General features: G+C 42.0%; 2 protein-coding genes across 5 annotated transcripts in view; one reads left to right on the forward strand and one right to left on the reverse strand.

Moving 5' to 3' along the window:
- Nucleotides 1-7,723, reverse strand: part of LOC146304809 (gamma-aminobutyric acid receptor subunit alpha-5-like) — a 31,228-nt gene extending 23,505 nt beyond the window's left edge. Inside the window, exons 1-5 of the mRNA XM_084713708.1 lie at nucleotides 7,122-7,723; nucleotides 6,511-6,592; nucleotides 5,585-5,706; nucleotides 3,670-3,737; nucleotides 1,042-1,262 (exon numbers count right to left, since the gene is read on the reverse strand). Coding sequence (XP_084569834.1) covers nucleotides 1,042-1,262; nucleotides 3,670-3,737; nucleotides 5,585-5,706; nucleotides 6,511-6,592; nucleotides 7,122-7,146 — 518 coding nt within the window. The 5' untranslated portion in view covers nucleotides 7,147-7,723. The remainder of the gene's footprint in view (nucleotides 1-1,041; nucleotides 1,263-3,669; nucleotides 3,738-5,584; nucleotides 5,707-6,510; nucleotides 6,593-7,121) is intronic.
- The window catches only part of LOC146304810 (gamma-aminobutyric acid receptor subunit beta-3-like), a 71,698-nt gene that overhangs the window by 17,535 nt on the left and 35,322 nt on the right, over nucleotides 1-18,841 (forward strand). For 2 of the 4 annotated variants that reach the window (XM_084713703.1, XM_084713704.1), the window contains exons 2-4: nucleotides 9,565-9,612; nucleotides 11,709-11,800; nucleotides 11,942-12,009. In XM_084713703.1, the coding sequence (XP_084569829.1) occupies nucleotides 9,565-9,612; nucleotides 11,709-11,800; nucleotides 11,942-12,009 (208 nt within the window). Of the gene's footprint in view, nucleotides 1-9,564; nucleotides 9,613-10,923; nucleotides 11,606-11,708; nucleotides 11,801-11,941; nucleotides 12,010-18,841 lie in introns of those variants that run through there. The other 2 variants (XM_084713705.1, XM_084713707.1) reach the window with 2 other exon arrangements.

The raw sequence follows: 18,841 nt of genomic DNA on the forward strand, positions 1-18,841 counted from the left end.
ATATATCATATATCACTGAAGCGAGTTGCTTCCCGCTGCCCACTCCTCCCAAGACTCAAGGCTCTGGCAGGTTGAACGCACAATTTACAGGAGTTCAAGATGAGCACAACATTATATTTTGACAACGAAAAGTGACGAGGAGTCCTACATTTCAATTGATCAGCTGTTTCTAACTGTCAGTTGTCTGTCACTGTAAAACCAAGCTGGTTATCCAAAAGACAAAAGCCCACTACTCTTAAAACACACACTCTGGGGTTTAGTAACTGCTCATTTTAACCATACACTCCTTCTAAAAGATTATTAATGACTTATTATGACTCATAAACAGACACTAACTAATTTGGCGAACATTCGGCATTAATTTTAACTCTAAATAATGTGAAACGTGCAAACGAAAGCAGTTGTTCCAGCCCAGAACAGAAATTTCAGAGGAGAGAATGATGATTATAGAAAGGAGTCAGAGAGGCACTTCATACTGGTATTTATATTAAACTTATTTCATAATGTGTCACAAACAAACCAAAATAAACAGAGGAAATACAACACATTATGTGCTTTTTTACTCTGCTCTTACTGAAATATGTTCAGGACAAATCAAATGCCTCTGATTGGCCACTAGGTGACACTATTCTCCTACTTTCTGAGTCACACACTGAGGGTTTCTAGCACTGTTTTTCTCTCTGAGTTCAAAGCTGTTTGGTGTATTTTGTTGGCCTTGCGAGCTGTTTTCTTCATTTCTATGTACTTATATGTCCTCAGTTCACTTAAGCATATTGAGCCTTGATGCCAGCATAGAAATACTGCACCTTGAACCTCAGCACTGTGCAGACAAGTGTACAGACAAGTGACTGGCAGCAAATTTGAAATTAATGAAATCTCTAAAATGCCACCAACCTTGGGCACCGAAGAGATTTATAATTAGGGTTGTTATGAAGCAAAGCACTTAACCACACTTCATTATTCAGCGTCTTTAAATTGTTCAAGGCAAAAGCGTTGAATAAATCAGGCCAGAGGACAAACAACATCTGCATTATAGCCCACCTCATGGTGTAAAGCAAAGTGCCGTCGTCCTTCAGCCTCAGCAGCTTGTTGGGCGTGGTCATGTTATGAGCGATCGACTTCTTGCCGTTAAGGAAGAAGGTATCAGGGGTCCAGATGTTGCTGGCCAGCAGGTTGTTTAATGGCAGCATCTCCATGGGCCCCTTAAAGCACAGACGCTCATCCTTCCAGCTCTGACGGAAGAACACGTCTATGGTGTACTCCTGAGACGAAAAAGAAGGATTTCAGGCATGAAATGGGAGCAACATTTGCTCCAAAATAGCAGTGAGGAGGTAACGGTTTGGACCCAGAAGCCTTGTAATGTGATGGCAGTAAACTGCACTCTGCTCTCATGTTTACCAAGCAGTCTGCTCTGTGATCATTACATCCCAAAAGATGCTGAGGGGATGCCAAAGGCAAAAGATCTTCCTCTGCAAGGAGTGTTCAATGCGTTTAAAGAGATGGTTGTCTATTTCACTCTTAAGCTTCAGAACATGTGGTCTTTACCCAAAACAAGGATTTAAAGTTAGATAAGGTCTCAGTTTCTGTTTCTTGATTCTGTTGAAGCATCATTTTCTGATTTAGATTCATGACACTGTCATAGATTTGTACAGAATTATTTTCTAATGGAGCTTTAAATGTTGTTTTTTTGGAATTTTCTTGTCACATTACAACAAAAATATGTAAATTAAGCCAGAAAAGCTAATTTATCTTGCTTCATTACAATCAGTCAATCAGCGCAACGTGAACATAACAACTATTCCTTTATGCCTTTTTAAATCCACAAAGATTTCCTAGATCAAAGATTGCATGTAGAAATTTATCCCAAAAGAAGCCTAAGGGAAGCCAAAGGCAAAAGATCTTCCTCTGGATGGAGTGTTCACTGCATTTATGGAGATGGTTGTCTAGTTCACTCTTGAATTTCAAGTTAGATAACGTCTCAGTTTCTGTTTCTTGACTCTTCTCCAGCACGGTGTTCTTGTTTAGATACTTTTACACAAATTTCTTCCCTAATGGAGCTTTAAATGTTATTTTCTGGCATTTTCTTGTCGCATTACAAAAGAAAATGAGAAAACAGAGGTAAAAAAGCTAATCTAACTTGGTTCTTTACGGTTAGTTGTCAGTCAGCACAAAATGGTCCAACATGGCACTTAAAGGGATAGTTCAGATCATTTAATGTGGCTTGTATGACGTACTTATCCATGGTCAGTGTATTACCCACAGTAGATTACAGTCAGCATGCCCCCAGGTAGGAGACGCAGAGTACAGAACCATCACAGAGGCTAAGCAGTGAATCGTGGTCGATCTTATCAGCAGCACAGGTATTTTAGCCACTTAAAAAAAAGCTTTGTCTGACAGGAAATTGTTGTTCTCTCCACACCAACCAAACTCCATAGGCGAAATCATTTTATTTTGCCACACAGAACACAGGAGTTGCTGGTCTGTCAGCCTTGATCTGTTTTGGTTGTCATTGTTTTACTTCTCTGTTGTAAAAGGATGTTTTGGATTCCCCAAAGTCACACAATAACACAAACAAACTAAAACAAACAAACAAACACAAACGACTTCCGTGTTTGGTTGGTTTGCAGAGAGCAATATTTGGCTTATACAACAACAGTTTCCTGTCAGAAAAGGCTGTCTCACGGCAAAGTAAAGCGGCAAAAATATTCTAAATATAGTGTATACTTAAACTGATATTGATTTTTTCAGGTGGACTTTTTTAAGTGGCTAAAATACATTATGTCGCTGACATCATCCACTGCAGGTCATTGCTTAGCTTTTGTCCTGGTACGCCTCTCTGCTTCCGCTCACTGGGGGCGTGCCAGCCAGCATCTACCGTAGGTAATGCACTGAATATAGATAAGCACCTCATACAACAGCACATCAAATCATCCAAACTATCCCTTTAACTCCTTTACGCCTCCATAAATCCACTAAAATTTCCCAGATCAAACATTGCGGTGTAGAAATCCATCATAAATTTGCTGGTGTGTGAAATATCGACACGCTTTAAGCTAAAAAAACAAATGAACAAGAAACAAATACAATACTCCATCCCACAGAATAATGACGCTGTTAGCACACTGACATACAAGCTTTTATGGACCGCAAAACCATTCAAGTCTCTTGCCACATTCCATTAATCAATCTTGCACCCCTGTCAATACCTTTTTCAAGTCAATTATAGCAAAGTGGCAAGTTTGATCACTGCTGTTTCAAAGTGTGCCAAGGATACGACAGGGTGTAATAGAAGATTTAATGAAAGAGGAGATTTAATGCATTTTGCTATCCAGGTGGAACCTTATAGTTCATAAGAGAGTGGATTAATAACAGGATGAATCATTTGGAACAAGTTGGAATGGGCCAGCCACGTTGCATTAGATCTTAGAAAGTTGCAGTCGTCCACATTCATTTTGTCTCATTTACAAGTAAAAAAGAGCCAGTCTTCAAAGACACAACTAGGACATGAGCGTACTTCCAGGGAAAAAGCAGGAACAGCGGTGCCAGTCTCATGAAATGTAAATATATGTTTCCATCTAAAAATACCTACAGGAGTCTGGACGGGCGTGTCGGTGTGTTTGTGTTTGTCCAGCTCTGTGTATTGACAGTGTTTACTGCAGACAAACTCACCATCTCCGTGTCCGACACCGGGCCGAAGCTGGTGACAAAAATATTCGTCTTGATCTCTGTGACATTCTCTGTTGAGAGAGGACAGGTGAGAATGTTTAAGATGAGGATAAAATGCAAAACTTGACAGAAGCTGAAACCATAGAAAAAAAAAAACGGGTTCAGCATTAATTTAAGCATTTAAAACCCCACAGTAGCTGAATCATAACTACTGAGAAACCAGTGCTTTCTCAGTATTCATCTGAATTCATGGTTTCTCTCACGATGCATTTCTCCCGAAGATGATGGAGCACAGGTAGCACATTTTTTTTCTGTCATTTGTACCAGCAAAGCCAACAAAATCTCCTCTATGCATATAAATTTGGTCGTGGCGAGCTGGGATTGGTTGTGCTGTGGAGAGCAGCTTGTTGAATGCTGAGTGAAGGCCTGAATGTTTTTCTGGTATGTATTTATAGGCCCTCTTGTCAAGGGTAGCAACCGTTACCAGGATGTGAGAGCAGGCTTTTGCCATGACACATCCAGCCATTCGGCATGAAAAAAAAAAGCCTTGTTCCTTCCTATTATGGGATGAGTACTGTACGTACGCGGGGAAACAAAGTGCAATGGGGACCAGTGTCGTGAGGATGAAATAAAAAGCTGGTTAGAATAAATGCAGTAAGTGCTGAGCCATTAGAGAACGAGGTAGGGAAATAGTCAGGGATGGAAAATGAAAAGCTTTCATTTCTGTGGTTTCTTAGAAAAAAAGAGAATATCCATCTTTGAATGGCAATTTGTCGGCTCTCAAGGTTATCTCCTGTTGCCAGGGCGAGGAGTGTGAATAAAACACCACAGCACGCTGAATTCAGGCTGCGCTGAAGATGGCTTGATTGATTTACACTCCCTACCATGGCGGCGTACAAGAAAAGGCCGCATGCATTCATGATCCTCGCCACGGTTCACAAGGAAACACGCCGCCTGACAACATGTGTGTGCTTCACCTTAGCTGACGTGGGAGGGAAATTAACATCTGCTCGCACAGTTTCTACCCATGTATCTGCCAATCGAGCAGTGTTTTCCCGGGAATCGGTGCATGAAATCGCAGCGGGAAACAGGGGCCTCCCATAGTACTTTGCAGAAAAGTCCAGGTTAGTGGCTTAAGTTAGCATGCTGGGAAGCTAAACTGAGGCATTATGTTATTAAAATGTAAGATTACTCCCTTTTTTTATACTCAACAAAAATATAAATGCAACACTTTTCCTTTTACTCCTATTTTACTTAAGTTGAACTAAAAAAATCTAAGACTGTACACACAAAAGGTTTATTTCTCTCAGATAGATACCAATATTTTTCCCAGGAGGGGAAAGCCTACCCTACCCTAGGGTTAGGGTAAGAATATTAGGGTAAGCCAATCATAGAAGGTCAGGATGGGTCATGACTTTGACCTCCTGGGAAAAAAACTGGCATCTGTAGCCCTAAGTCTAAGAGCACAGTCATGACACGCCCTACTCTGCCTCTGATTGGCCTACCGTGATATTTTTACCCTAACCAATCACTCTTCATGCTGAAATCTGATCAAACCCACCACTTTCTAAGGCAACGAGTACTAGCCAGGCAGAGTAGGGTGGATCATCATTCTGCCCACCTGGGAAAAAAATTACCCTTAGTACAGCACAAGGCATTTATTAGGCACCGAACTATGGCAAATTCACATACATTTTTTCCCAGGAGGACAGAATCATGACCCTGATTTTAACAAAACTGTGAACAAAATTTGACAGAAATAAACGTTTCTGTCTGCAAAAAAGTAGTCTTCATAGTAAATGGGAGCAAAAACAAAAGGGTTGCATTTCTATTTTTGTTAATAATATATAACAAAGCTCTGAAGGTTGCATCTGCTCCAGAGTTTTAAATTAAACAATAAAAGTGGTCCCCAGCAAACCTCCAAGCCCCGGCCGGAGCCTGTTGTCATAACCGTCAAGGAGCCCGTCCAGGATCCTGGTGAAAACTGTGCTGTTGTCGTTGGCGGCCGCCTCCTTCTGAGCCTCTGTGGACTGGCAGAGACTACGAAAGGAGAGGAAACAAGAAATCAAGAGACTCTGGAGAGAGTTAAACTGCAGGACGTCTAACATGACATGGTTATTTTGATTAATTAGCCCGCTGTATTAAGGACAGGCTTGTTGTGATTAATTATTGAACATAAGTACAGCTTACAACTACCAGTAGAGATAATTAAGGCTTTGACATGTGATCCAAATATAAACAAATGAGCTCCCCTTCTAAATATGGCAAGAAGCACAGCATTGTGTCTTGAGGATGAACCCATTCTCTGTTGCAAGAAAATGAGGAAAATTACCACTCTTCTTTTTCACAAAGAACACTGCATTCATGCGCAGGAATTACCAAGCAGAGAAAAAGAAGACAAGGTTACAAGCCGGGTTTGAACATGTGATCTGAAAGCCATTGATCTACTCAGATAGTGAGTGGACTATTGCGGTGATTTACTGACAGTGTTGCCAAAGATCTCTTTTTGCTTTTCTTGAGTGCAGGACGGCCACTTAAGCGGTGCTGTATAGCAGAGTGCAGCTCAGATATGCGATCAATCAGAGAGAGGAGGGCTGAGCTGGCAGGAATCTCGAGTTAAAATATGTATGAATATCCAAGAGTTTCATTTACAAAATTGCAGACAGCAATAAGAATTTGTCACAATACTGCTGAATGCAGTGAAAATTCAACTTATGACTGAATATCATTGAAAAATTGCAAATTTAAGACATTTTGCTTCTATAATAAGACTACTAAAGCCATGTTGTCCTTTTCTAAAATGTTTTCAGCAACTGTTTCACACATGTTAAGGTTTCAGTTTACCTATTTTGGCATCCATACAGGAGCAGGAGGGAAAGGACAATCCTGGCCATGACTGAAATTCTGCTCACTTTGTTGTTTAGAGCTGTAACACACATCCAGACACAGAAAAAGACATAGGAAAATGAACACAAATTGCATCACAACATCCCTAAATACCATCGCCACTACAAAACACTATCCTCTAAAGCTAAAAGCTGTAGCAGTCACACAAAGAAACTCTTTACCCCTCTGCATACAGAGGCAGACCATTACAGGGATCACTAAATCAAGCTGGCGGGACAATCTCTGCTCAATGAGGCTGCAATCTGCAACTCTTAAACAACCAAAACATCTGCCTCACTAACACTATGAAGGCTGGGATGTCACAGAGAAAAGACACAAAAAAGGGGAAACTGTTTGCAGTATGATCCCCATTGTGTAAAGCTTCCACTGCGTGTGAATCCAGCGCATTACAATTCATACGGGCCACCCCACCACCACCACCACCCCTTCCCCACTCCTCTCCTCCTTCACCATCACCTTTTTCTACTCTCTCCATCACCAAAAAAATCTATTCTTATTTAAGCTGTGGCTAATTATAAAAAGGCAAATGAGGAAGAAAATGAGGCTACCTGAATGCAGATCCATCACCACCATGGTTTATTTTTGGGGGCTTTTTCCCCCCAAACAGTGACTGGAGGCTGGGGAGCTCCGTCGGCGGTGCTGAAACTGGACGATCGCGGGTTCAATCACCTTAATCCCCGGGGTTTGTCGGTTGTCTCCCCTCCTTCTTCTCCTCCTCTATCTTCTCTCTCTCCCTCTCTCTCTCTCTCCCTCTCTCTGTGTGTCAGCGGTTCCCCATCAGATCAGGCGGTGTTGTAGTAGTCTGTCTGGTCTTCTCCTCCTATAGGCTACACCGCCTTCCCTTCTTCAGCGCCTGCTGCACCGCGTCTCCTGCATCGCCTCCAGAGGTGTTGCAGCAGCAGCAGCAGCGGCAGCAGCATCAGACGCGCTGTCTCCTCCTCGGTCTCGTCGGCCAGCCTCGGAGGACAAGACTGGGTTCACTCCACATTTTTTCACAGTCTCTTTGGCCACACCGCCTACTGCCGGTGCGAGAGAATGAAGTGCTGCAACGGACGGAGGCTAATAATTTTATAATAGGTGCTCCCCATTGGTGGGCTGGGAGGAGGAGGCGCACAGGCGGTGTGCAGCCCGGAGGAGAGGAGAGGAGGGGGGGTGGGGGGGTGGGGGTGGCGGTTGGGGGGAGTCAGATGTTAACAAAATCAGGTGCGGGTTTTTAAAGCCTGTCTCTGAATACAGCAGCAGAAATGACGCTTTGTCTCTCATGGAGGCGGTTAAAGGAGACACACCGACCTACACTGTCCTCCCTGTCTGACACCACCTGCCATGATTCAAATGTGCGTCTACACTATCAGTTACATATAAGGCAAATATGTCTTCGCACAAGTGAAGTCATGTTTATGTCGTTTGCACCTGTCCACAATCACAAGCTGGACCTTTCCAGCATTTATTCACGAGTTTTAGTGGACTTGTTCAACCGTTTAATACTTTTAGCTAAGACGTTACTTTTATTTCAACTGTTTATCAATTAACCATTTCATTGATCCATAAATCAGCTTAGCAATTTTCAACACTTACCCATTAGGTTTAGCTTTATCCAAAATGCGTTAGTTGTGTTTTGTTGATTTAGCAATCTATTTCAATCATTTATCCATTGCATCTTGCCATTTCAAGTTTATATTTTAATTAGCTTAGCTTCCTCTAACAATTAATAGACCTTTTTTGCAGCAGCCATATTGACATCATAATAAGATAAACACAGGTGTCACCAGTGATACTAAGGTCAGAGTAAGAGTGTTGCAGCTGTGCATATTGGCACACTGGAAAGTGTCTGCTCCACTAAACAGAACGGGACCTTTTCCAGTATCATTGGTGACACCTGTGTTTACTCTGCTATTTCATATCAGTGTGGCTGCCATGAAAAGGGTCTATTAAGTTAGCTGAGCCACACTGTAATCTTTCCACTTAACTAGAGCTTACCCCCTGCAAACTGCAGAAGTAGGCTACCCCCTGCTGTACAAGCACCCCTTACTGGAAATCGCATATGCAACATTAATATGTGAGACTTAATATTGCCCCAAAGAGAAATCTGGTGCAAAAAACAAACAAGGCAAAACAGAAAAAAACAGCGGTCAGTTGTGTGTGTGTAATATTTACAACCAGACCCGAACAGTTTGTGAGTGAAATGAGTCTCAGATATCTCTAAAATATGACTTGCATACTGTAGGTGCCGTCAAAACAACTGCTCCCTCCTCCAAAAAGTCTCAGACCAAAAGTTGTTATCATCCTGACGGTTGCCATAAGAGGGTAGCCGAGCTCCATGTTTCGTAGACGGTAATTAGCGGTGTGATATTTAACCTCCCTCCACTTCCTTTAATCCGTCTGAGGATGCAGTCTGTCTGTGGACGGACGGGAGCCGCTGCTGTTGCTGCTGCAGCCTTGAAACGCAACATAAACAGCCGTCAGTCTGTCGCGTCCCCCTCAGGAGGCTGATTTCAGCACCACGCCTGGTGCGGACAGCTCCTGCAGGGTGATGACCGGCTGGACAAGTGTGTGTGTGTGTGAGTGATGGAAAAAAAAGGATGCAGAGAGAGGTGTGTGTTTGTGTGTGTGATTGTGCAGATGAGAGGGTGGGGGTGAGGGGATTTCTCCTGGAGGAAATCGACTGCCTTTCGATATTTGCCCCGCAGGCATCCCACCGTTTTAGATTCCTGCTTTACTGCAGGCTACAAACCTGCAGAAACTGAAGCAATACAGATCAATTAACTCTAATAACAAATTAGGAAAGGTTAAATAAATAAAAACGCACCTTTTAAGACTAATACAATTCTGAAATGCAAATTAAAAGTCATGAAAATTTGATTCTAAATAAATCAAAATGATAGATGTTTGTTTATGTTAATGGCTGTGATAGAACAAATGTGGAGGTGAATAATGTTTTCATTGGCTGAAAGCTTCTTAATCATTAATGATGTCATCACCCTTTTCTTTCAGGAATGCTGTTGACGGAAACAAGAAGTTGTTCGCCATCTATGACACGAGGTAGGAAATGTCACAACAACACCAACACACACACACACACACACACACACACGTTATTTATTAATGACGTTCCCCGACTGTGTGTGGGTCCCAATTATCCACGGAATTCCTGTCGACTTCCAATATTTCCCAACCTAAATAATTTATGGCAGTGCCCCTACATTTTAGATAAGGAAAAGAGGCCATTATAGGCGATTAACAGGCTAATCAATCACAAGCATCGATTAATAGGCTGATAAATGCAGCCTGTCCCTCCTCGATACTGTTCAGGTCCCGCCATTTTTATAGGAAACACAGGGGAAGGGGATTGGCGCAGATGGTGTGAGGAGCACTGTAAAAAATGTCAGGTTTAACAAGGCAATCTGCTGTAATACTGAGTCTTAAAAGTATTGTGTTTCTTTTGGAGGAAAATTCCATTTCATTTTCATTTTTTGCCTCTTTAAGGAACTTAAAGGCTAAAAAATAATAAAGCAAAGTGGGGATGGTCAAATTACTCGACTAATAAATAAATTATTGAATGAATGACTCAATTGTGTGAATGAAAACAAAAAATGAAATATGTTGGGTCCTAGTTGGAAGTGAAATAGACTATATATTTAAAGGGGCACTATAGTGGTTTTACACAAAGTTGTCATGTGAAGTTTCTGACAGAATAACGATGTCATCAGAAATAACCCTAGCGATGTCATAAGGGGTTGAGACTAAGTTTTAACCAAACGTTTGTCACAAATTTGAGATGTGTGAAGTTTGAAAGACATGAGGATTTACCATTAACTGAGAGTCTAATGAAGCACAGCATTATGGGAATTGTGGGACCCAGTGTATTTAAAGCTTGAGGCATACTATAAGGACTAATAACTCAGCCTCTTTTGCTTTGATTTTGATTCTTCTTTTTAAAAGGGCAATGCATAGACTTTAGTGGCATCCAGTGCGCACATCTCGCCTCATCCTCCCCTTCCAAGCTTGTAGGAGAACCAATATGGTGAACACAAAACTCGTGTAAAAAGCAAACGCCTTCACCCAGAGCCAGTTTTGATTCTTTCAACTGTAAAAGCATGGTGGTGCAAGATGGCACCCTCCATTTAAGAGGACCCGTGCTCTCTGTAGAAAAAAACAGCTCATTCTAAGGTGACGAAAATCTGAGGCTGATGCCAATATTAGGGAGTAAAAATTTCCAATATTGATATATCAGCTGTTTAAGAATAAACTTTTATTGTCCAGAAGGGTTCTGGAACAGTACACTTTCACAAGTACTTTTAGTAATTATAAATATAAAAAAACAAGCAAACAAAGAAAAACAATCTAATAAAATAAAAGATAAAATTGAGAACACTCCAAGGATCAGAAATAAATGTATCTGCTTTGGAAATAAGGAAAATTAAAAAACACAAGCAAATAAATAAATAAATAAATAAATACCCCCCCAGTACACAGACTCCACTGCAGCTACTGGTGGCTATTTTTTACAGTGTGTAAGTGTTGGGCTTCGTCTCTCATTTGAACGAGCCGAGTGCCTTCACCGCCACCAGCAGCAGCAGCAGCAGCAGCAGCATCATCCCCGTACACCCTCCTCATCAATATGCGCTTCAGCTCCTGAATGTAAGAGCCTCTTCTTCTGCTCTCACAGTCAGACACGGCAGAGAAAAGCGGAGCCAGGAGGCGATGTCAGCCCATATTTCATGTCTGACTCCATCCACAGCGAGCTGCTGACTTTTTTTTTTTTTTTTTTTTTTTTAACCCCCCTCTCTCTCAGTCGACTTTCTCGTTTTCACCAATCAATGGATTTACTCTGATTTGAGGAGCGTCCGGAACCGTCTCGACTGTTGATTGGGGGCTCTCTCTCTTTTTTCTGCTGTTGCTGTTGTTGTGAAAAAGAAAAAAAAAAGAAAAAAGAAATTAGAAAAAAGGGGGTGATGTTTGCTTTGCACAGGGTTCGTCAATTTCGCGTCTTTTCCGCGCTGGTTGTCGGTTCGATTGTGTGTTGCGCAAAAAGGTGAGTGCTTTTGTCATTTTAGTGAAGTCAAGGTTATTGCCCCGGTTGATTGATTCAGGAGCCAAGGTGATGTTTTCCTCTTGTTTTTCTGCTCTCATTCCAGCGTCAATGAACCGGGCAACATGTCTTTCGTGAAGGAGACGGTGGATAAACTACTGAAGGGATATGATATCCGACTGAGGCCGGACTTTGGAGGTATGCGCCGCCGTGTTTACCTCCATTATCTTCCCTTCACGCCGGAGGCAGCCAGCTTTATTTTTGGCGCCATTCACAGTGTTGTGGTCAGGTGTAGAGGTGTAGGCCTATATCCATATTCTGCTGTTTAACCTCTTCCAGGGGCCCCTGTTGCAGTCGGGATGAGCATAGACGTGGCGAGCATAGACATGGTGTCAGAAGTCAACATGGTGAGTGGATTTACATCACATAAATAAAGCCTGTTTCTCTGGGTTTACTCGACTGCATAATGCGTGCAGCAGTCCTGGCACTCATACTTGATGATTTCCTATCAGCCTTACTTGCTGTAGTAGTAGGAAGTGCTGATGTAAATCCAGTTTTTTCCTTCCAGGCCATTATGTGATGCTGAGATGGATGGGCTGGGTTTCCTGTAAGCAGTAAAACATCTTGATCCCTCACACTGTACTGGCAGTGTTACCTTACATGCACACAATGCTCAGCTTAAGGGCGCAAACAGTAGGCGATTTAAAGGGGGATGAGGCAGGGGATGGCATCCACTTGTTAACAAAACGTCCAAAATGCATATCCCTTGTTAACCTGCCATCCAGCCTCTCCATCCCATAGTAGCAGAGAGAGTGCGAGGGCAGAATATGTTAGTCTGGTCTGTCTGACTCACTGATCCTTTTTCTGACTGAGGTTTATGCAAGTTGATATCAATGGCCCCCGACCACAGCTCTGAAATATCAGCAGTCTAACTGTGCTCTGTACTGATAAGTTCATGGTGCTGTCCATGGTGCTGAAGTGGCACATGTTCTCTAACTGCAGCTTTTTCTCTCAGTCGAATCATTTTGTCAGTTTTGTCTTGGATCTTTATTAATCTCTAAACTTTATATCCTAAATACTCAATTCTTTGCAACTCTACTACTCTAGAGCAGCGTTCCCCAAACTTAGGGACTTAAAATGGGTCATGGACCAGATTTTGCTGGGTTGCCAGTTGACCATCCCGCCCCTTTTTGCTCTGTGCTCCAATGACAGTTTAGCAGTTGGTAGCTAAGTCAAACTTCTCCTCTCCTGTTTTCTACGTTTAAATATTCTACATGCTCAACTTGTTTATGTTGGAAATCAAGTGGTTAAAAGATGCTGCAAGGGGACCTTGAAAAGCTACAAGCTAGCAAAATGCACTGCAACTAATTAGCTAATCTACATCAATTATGAGCTAGCTAGTTAGCAAGCATTTTGCTAACATTCACGAGCTAGTTAAATAAGATGTGAACCTACATGTTGCTTTTATAGGAAGAGGAGAAAGTTGACAGTGGTACATAGTTTGTGCAACTGTTGCACAGAGCAAAAGGGGCGGGACTTAGGAAGGGTCAGTTGGCAGGCAAGTGAAGGCACCTTAAAAGGAAATGAGTGCCCATTACCAGCCCTCACATTTTAGGATGTTTTTATCTGCTCTCGATTCCACTTAATATTAAACACAGCAAATCTGAGTACTGCTGTGACATGCTTCTATATTGCAATAACTACATTTTAACTTCATTGTTTGTTGTGCTCAAATGTCGATATTGTGGCAATTCATAATGTAATTTTGTAAGTTTGGAGGATTCTAAATTCCTATTTGGGTCTCAACCTGAAAGTCTGCTCCCTTTGGGCCATCCACCCTATTAAAAATTAACAAATCAAGGACTGGGAATGAAAAATAAACACATCACAGCTTCCTGCTCCTGTTTTCAACAATGCTGATCCTCAGACAACGGCATCGACTCACTTAAGTGAGAGATTACAGCTGCAACAGTGGTTTTAAAATCAATACCATCCACACACAATGCATATGCAGTACATAAGAGTAAGGAAAACATGCTCTGATAACGCTGGACTCTCCGCTCTCCATTTAAATCCCCTGCAATCGACAGCCAGAACAAACCTTTAGCGCTCGCTCTGCTCTGCTTGTTAACCTCTCGCACCACAGTTAAGAGTGTTTCAGGAGCGCCTTCCCAGGAGGCCCTCTGAGCAGACAGCTATCAGGGAACCCTGATTGGATTTGCTAATTTGTGTGCTGGATGCTGTTTGGCCCTGTGTTGACACGTGTACCCACATGCAGGAGAGTAACTTCAGGCTATTGTTTCTTAAAATATCAGCAGACGATGACCCAAAATTGCATCGGAGGAACGAGCGCCCCATTGGCCACATTTTCAATTCTTTTGCGGAGAAATCAGATTTTTAAGACTTTAACAGCAGATTGAATGACCTGTTCGGGGGCGGGGGTTGTTCATAATTGGTTTGGATCCAGGCTTTTCAGACCCACAAGCCACAATCAGTGATTCCAGACCAACACCTCTGCTCTGACATGTTGAATGGGCCATTGGCTGTGGAGGTGTTACCATTATGACTCTTATTAGAGATGATGGCTGCTGAGCCCATGTGCTTTTACAACAATACAGTTACTAAAGCACTGCGATGGTCATGAGGAGTCAAATTCAGGTCAGTCAGAGGTGCAGCAGTTTACACTTCGACCTCTGTGTGTGTACACCATCAGTCTACAGAGCATCATTTCACACTTATAATGTCTGTTCCTTATTGACCAAATCCACTAAAGAGGAAAAAGGCTGGATTTTTACTGCACTGTACGAGTAAATGATCATTATTTATCTGGGGTTTGTGTATGTGGGTGTTGATCAATACTAATGGCTCACGGGTTTCTTCACCATGTGACTCCTGGATTTGACTTTCCACTCTGTTCTTTGGGTTGAAACAGGAGTTCCCTGTCTTTTGATATTTCAAAACACCCCAAAAGCATCTCTGTCAGCTAGGAATTACATTTAATACGACTAACTTGTTTCGCGGGAAGAGCAATTGCTGCCTGGGTTATATTTCAGGGCAATGTTTTTTTTTTTTTCCAGGGAAGGCAGTGTTGCCTTTTTCAAGCACAAGCAATTCATAGGGAACAAAAGCACTTTGGTTAAGGTGAGGGAAAATGTCAAGTAAAGTAAACATGAAATTTTTCAAGCAAAACTATCAAACATTACATTGAGGAGTTGCTCTTTTTTTGTCTATGATGATGATTTGAAGCATGAACCTGGCATTTTTAAATAGGTTTTGAGCTTTGTTTTGTCCACGGCTGAATTTGAATACTTCTTCTTTAAAAAATGACTCAAAAGAATGAATCCATTATCAGAATAGCTGGCGATTAATCTAATAGTTGACAGCTAACCAATTAATTGAATAACTGCTGCAGCTCTAGCTCTGTGCATGAAAGAGAGTGCATCCATCTGCAATGGAAAAATGAAGGAGAAGTACCAAAAGCAAGTCGAATGGAGTGCCTCGAGATCTCTTATCTCGGCGATGACCTCTCTTGCTTAAATAAAGTTACACAGTAGCCTATATTTTATAGACCAAAGAGTTAATCAATTAGTAGTTACTAGATGCTTATTGGTTTGGTGCACGTCCCGCCTGGTGTTGAATTTTTTCGAGTGAAATTCAGCCACTTTAGACTGGTTATGTTTTCTCTATTTTGTCACAGCATCAGATTTCTTTACCCAACCCTACAAATTAGTTGTAAATAAACAGAATCTCTAGGAATAGAGTTTACCAAAGTTACATCGGTTTGGAACTGGAAATCTCTGTTGTGAATTCTCACACACATTCCATCTGTTAAATTCAAATAAAATCCCAGGAAAATCACATGAGGAGACACTGGCTGCTCTTGGTTTGCATGGAAAAAGATTAAACTAAAGCCATATCCTACATAAGTTTGAAATAATGAATAAACTGTGTTGTTTTAGCCGAGGCTTTATGATCCATGCTATGAGCTTTGTCTGCCAACCGTGCAGATGCTAACATTAACTAGCAAGCCAACTAGGCTATTCTCCACGGAGCACAGAGAGGCAGCTGATCAACGAGGGAATCAGACAGCCAGCTGAGATCATACTTAAACTGATAATTAATTAGGTCCATTTCTAATCGCCACCCATGCGCTCTGGGACTGCACATGTGCGTGCATGCTTGTTAGAGGGACAATTCCTGGCTGTTATCCCGTGTCGCAGCCAAAACAAGACCGGTCAAGCTGTTTGTTATTTTTGCACCAGCATTTGACATTTGGTGCATGCCTTTCATCCAATGCTGGGACCGTCTGCAGTTCTAGCATGGGGGGATTTATCCAGCAGGAATTGGATAATGAGTGCTTTTGTTCTGACAGTGACAGTGCCATGCTTTATCCATGAAGCAACACTAAACAGCACAGCCCCGATAAATGCTGTGCTCTCAGTTTCTATTGTGAAAAAAAAAAAGACTATTTTCAAGTTTTTGGCTCCATCCTGCCTTAATTTCAATAAAACTTCAGCTACTAAATCCACTTCACCAGCCTAGCGGATTGACCCACAGGCGTAATTGCAAGACTAGTTTTAAAAGTTGAGGGTTTATTGAGACAAATACTGCTGGCTGTGCTGAAATGAGGCCTGGATCCTGTTCAGTGTGTTCTACAAGGAGCACAGATTTGCAAGACAATACTGCCAAAATACTAAGCTTGATGTGACATTCTCTCCCATGCAAAGAGGAAAGCAGAACAGGCATGTAGAGTGCTGGAGGTTTGTGCAGTTTATGAGTCGAGGTCCCTGTCCTGCGGCTTTAGTGTGGGTTTTGCAAGATCCAAAATCTTCTTACCATTGTACAAAACAAAGACAAAACTGAAGCACCTGAGGACCAGGCAAAGAAAAGGATCAGTGAGCTGTAATGATAAGGGCAAAGACATTAGATGTTAACAAAGCAGCAGATAAATCAGTGCAAAAGGGCCAAGGTTAGGCATCGAATGTGGGGTTGAAGGTTGAGGTGAAGGGTTGGCAAATGAATGTGAGTCAATAGGATGCTGTCACAGGCACCACAAGGTAATAGATGTGCATGCAGGCATGTGAATGTGCCTTTGTAATCCCTGCATTAAACTAGTGCTGCTGCAAAAATCATATTGCAATTCTTTTGACAGATATTGCAATTGCGATTGAATGGGAATGATCATTTTTGCATCACAATTTTCAGGTTTACAAAAAAAGAAGTTAAAATTAGTGCCATTTGTTGGGGTTTATACCAAACAATCATGTTTTCTTACATCTGGAGAACAAGAATTGTAGGTCAAGGCATCTCTACAGCACTAAAGCACTTTATTATAATGCTGTTTCAACACACATTTTACCTTTAGCCATAACTTGTATGTTTCTGTGTAGGCTTAAAAACATCTGCAGATGCTTAGTCTATGCAGGTCGAAAGTGTATGGTACAACATTAGGGACCTATATTAGGGACAGTCCACAAATTATTGGTGGGAAGGAGGTAAAAAATGGGGAGGATTGTGTGTTTTTTTCTTTTGAGTTACTGAATGGTAGGCTGCCATTTTTGGGAGAGCCCAGAGGGGCCTTGGGGCATGTCTCTTTTTCAGGGCCACGTAATCAAGTAATCAAGATAATCCATAACTAATATAAATCTTGGTGTCAAAGCTTCAGTAGAGCACAAACAACAACATCTGAAGTGCCTTTAAGCATGTGTGTCATTAAAGTACAACTTTTCAACATCAAATCAATCAGCGCAACTTGACTACTGACAGTTTAGTCAGAGATTCGGGTGTGTTATGCTAGTAGCGGCTAACGTAGCCTCAAGCAGAGTTGAGTGGGCAGAGCTCTGCACAGCTCACTTCTTTCAAACTCCACACCCCCAGACTTTTTTCATTTTTCAACTTGTAGTATTCAGACCCACCTGACACTGACTCACTGACATGACTTGAGGCAACTGATCAGATTTTTCTCTAGAGGCTAAAAAGGCTTGATACAACTTTTTTCACATATGCAGTCGTACTCCCCAACGTAAACAGACTTTGATGTGTAAAATCAGTGGAATATATTAAGCTTTAGATTAATAAGTAAGACTCCCCTCACCAATAATTTGTGTACAGTCCCTTAATCTTAACATTGATGATTAAGTTCAAAGTGGACCTGTGTTTGTTGTTTGCTATACCTCCACTCTTTATTTGATGTGCAGCAGGAGTTTATTTGCCAGAGCTGAAGGTGGTCTTTGCAGCGGCTTTTTAGCCCTTGAAATTTTACTGGACATAACACTCAGGCAATCAACCTGAGACATAAAAGGGAGAGGAGAACTATAAGATCTAAAGATTTATTGAGTGACCGAGCGAAACAGAAAAGAGCAGAGAGTGTGAGGGACTGAAGATGTGAGAAATCCAAGGAAAGGGTGGGGGGGGGCAGAGAGAGGAGGAGGTGGTAGCTGATCAAAATACCCCGCGAGCTCGCAAAGACGGCAAGTGAATATGGCATCTGGCTCGTCCGAGAATCCACCTGTCAGGGGCAGGTCGTCTAAGTCGGCCTCTCCGACGGCTTCGCCGAGCTCCTGCACTAGCAGATGCTAAAGCGTCTGAGAAAGGCGCACTAATTACCTCTGAGGTTTGTTTGTGGCGTGCCGGGGGCCTCGGCTGATGAGAAACACACACTAGGACAAGATCAGAGCAAGGCAAAATAGATTATGTGTGTGCTGAGGCAGTGCTTACTTGGAAACTACTTAGGAATGGATCACTCTGACAAAAGAAGTGTCACTTGTTAGTGCTGTTTTGCAATTCTACTCAAGGGGAGGGGGGGGTTTAAAAGCTTTTTTGATATCAACAATTGGTTTAATGGAAGGTTTGGAATCTGAATTCACCACAGCATAATGTTGTATGCATTTAAATGTTTTGAAATCCTGTTATTAAGAAAGTTTAAATGAAAATAAGGGCAGCATGTGTAGGTGTGTTTTCATTACTATGACCCTCTCTTGCAGAAATGGACAAACAGGTATGATTCTCTGCAGTATAAGAGCCATCCAAGCCTTTATCCCGACCCATTATCTGTGCCTCGTGAAAGTCATCATAATTTTAGGAAATTCAATTACGGCACGATGAAGGTAGAGCTCCTCACACAGGGAGCTGGTCAGAGTTTGCACAGTGTGAATGTAGTTGCAGTAACAGGCTGAACAAGCTAGTCATCTGTACACCCACGGCTGCGTGTGGGTGTCAGAAAGAAAAAAAAAATCTGTC

The sequence above is a fragment of the Lutjanus erythropterus genome, chromosome 24, assembly GCF_056507025.1.
Source record: "Lutjanus erythropterus isolate fLutEry1 chromosome 24, fLutEry1.hap2, whole genome shotgun sequence".
Taxonomy (NCBI): Eukaryota; Metazoa; Chordata; class Actinopteri; order Lutjaniformes; family Lutjanidae; genus Lutjanus; species Lutjanus erythropterus.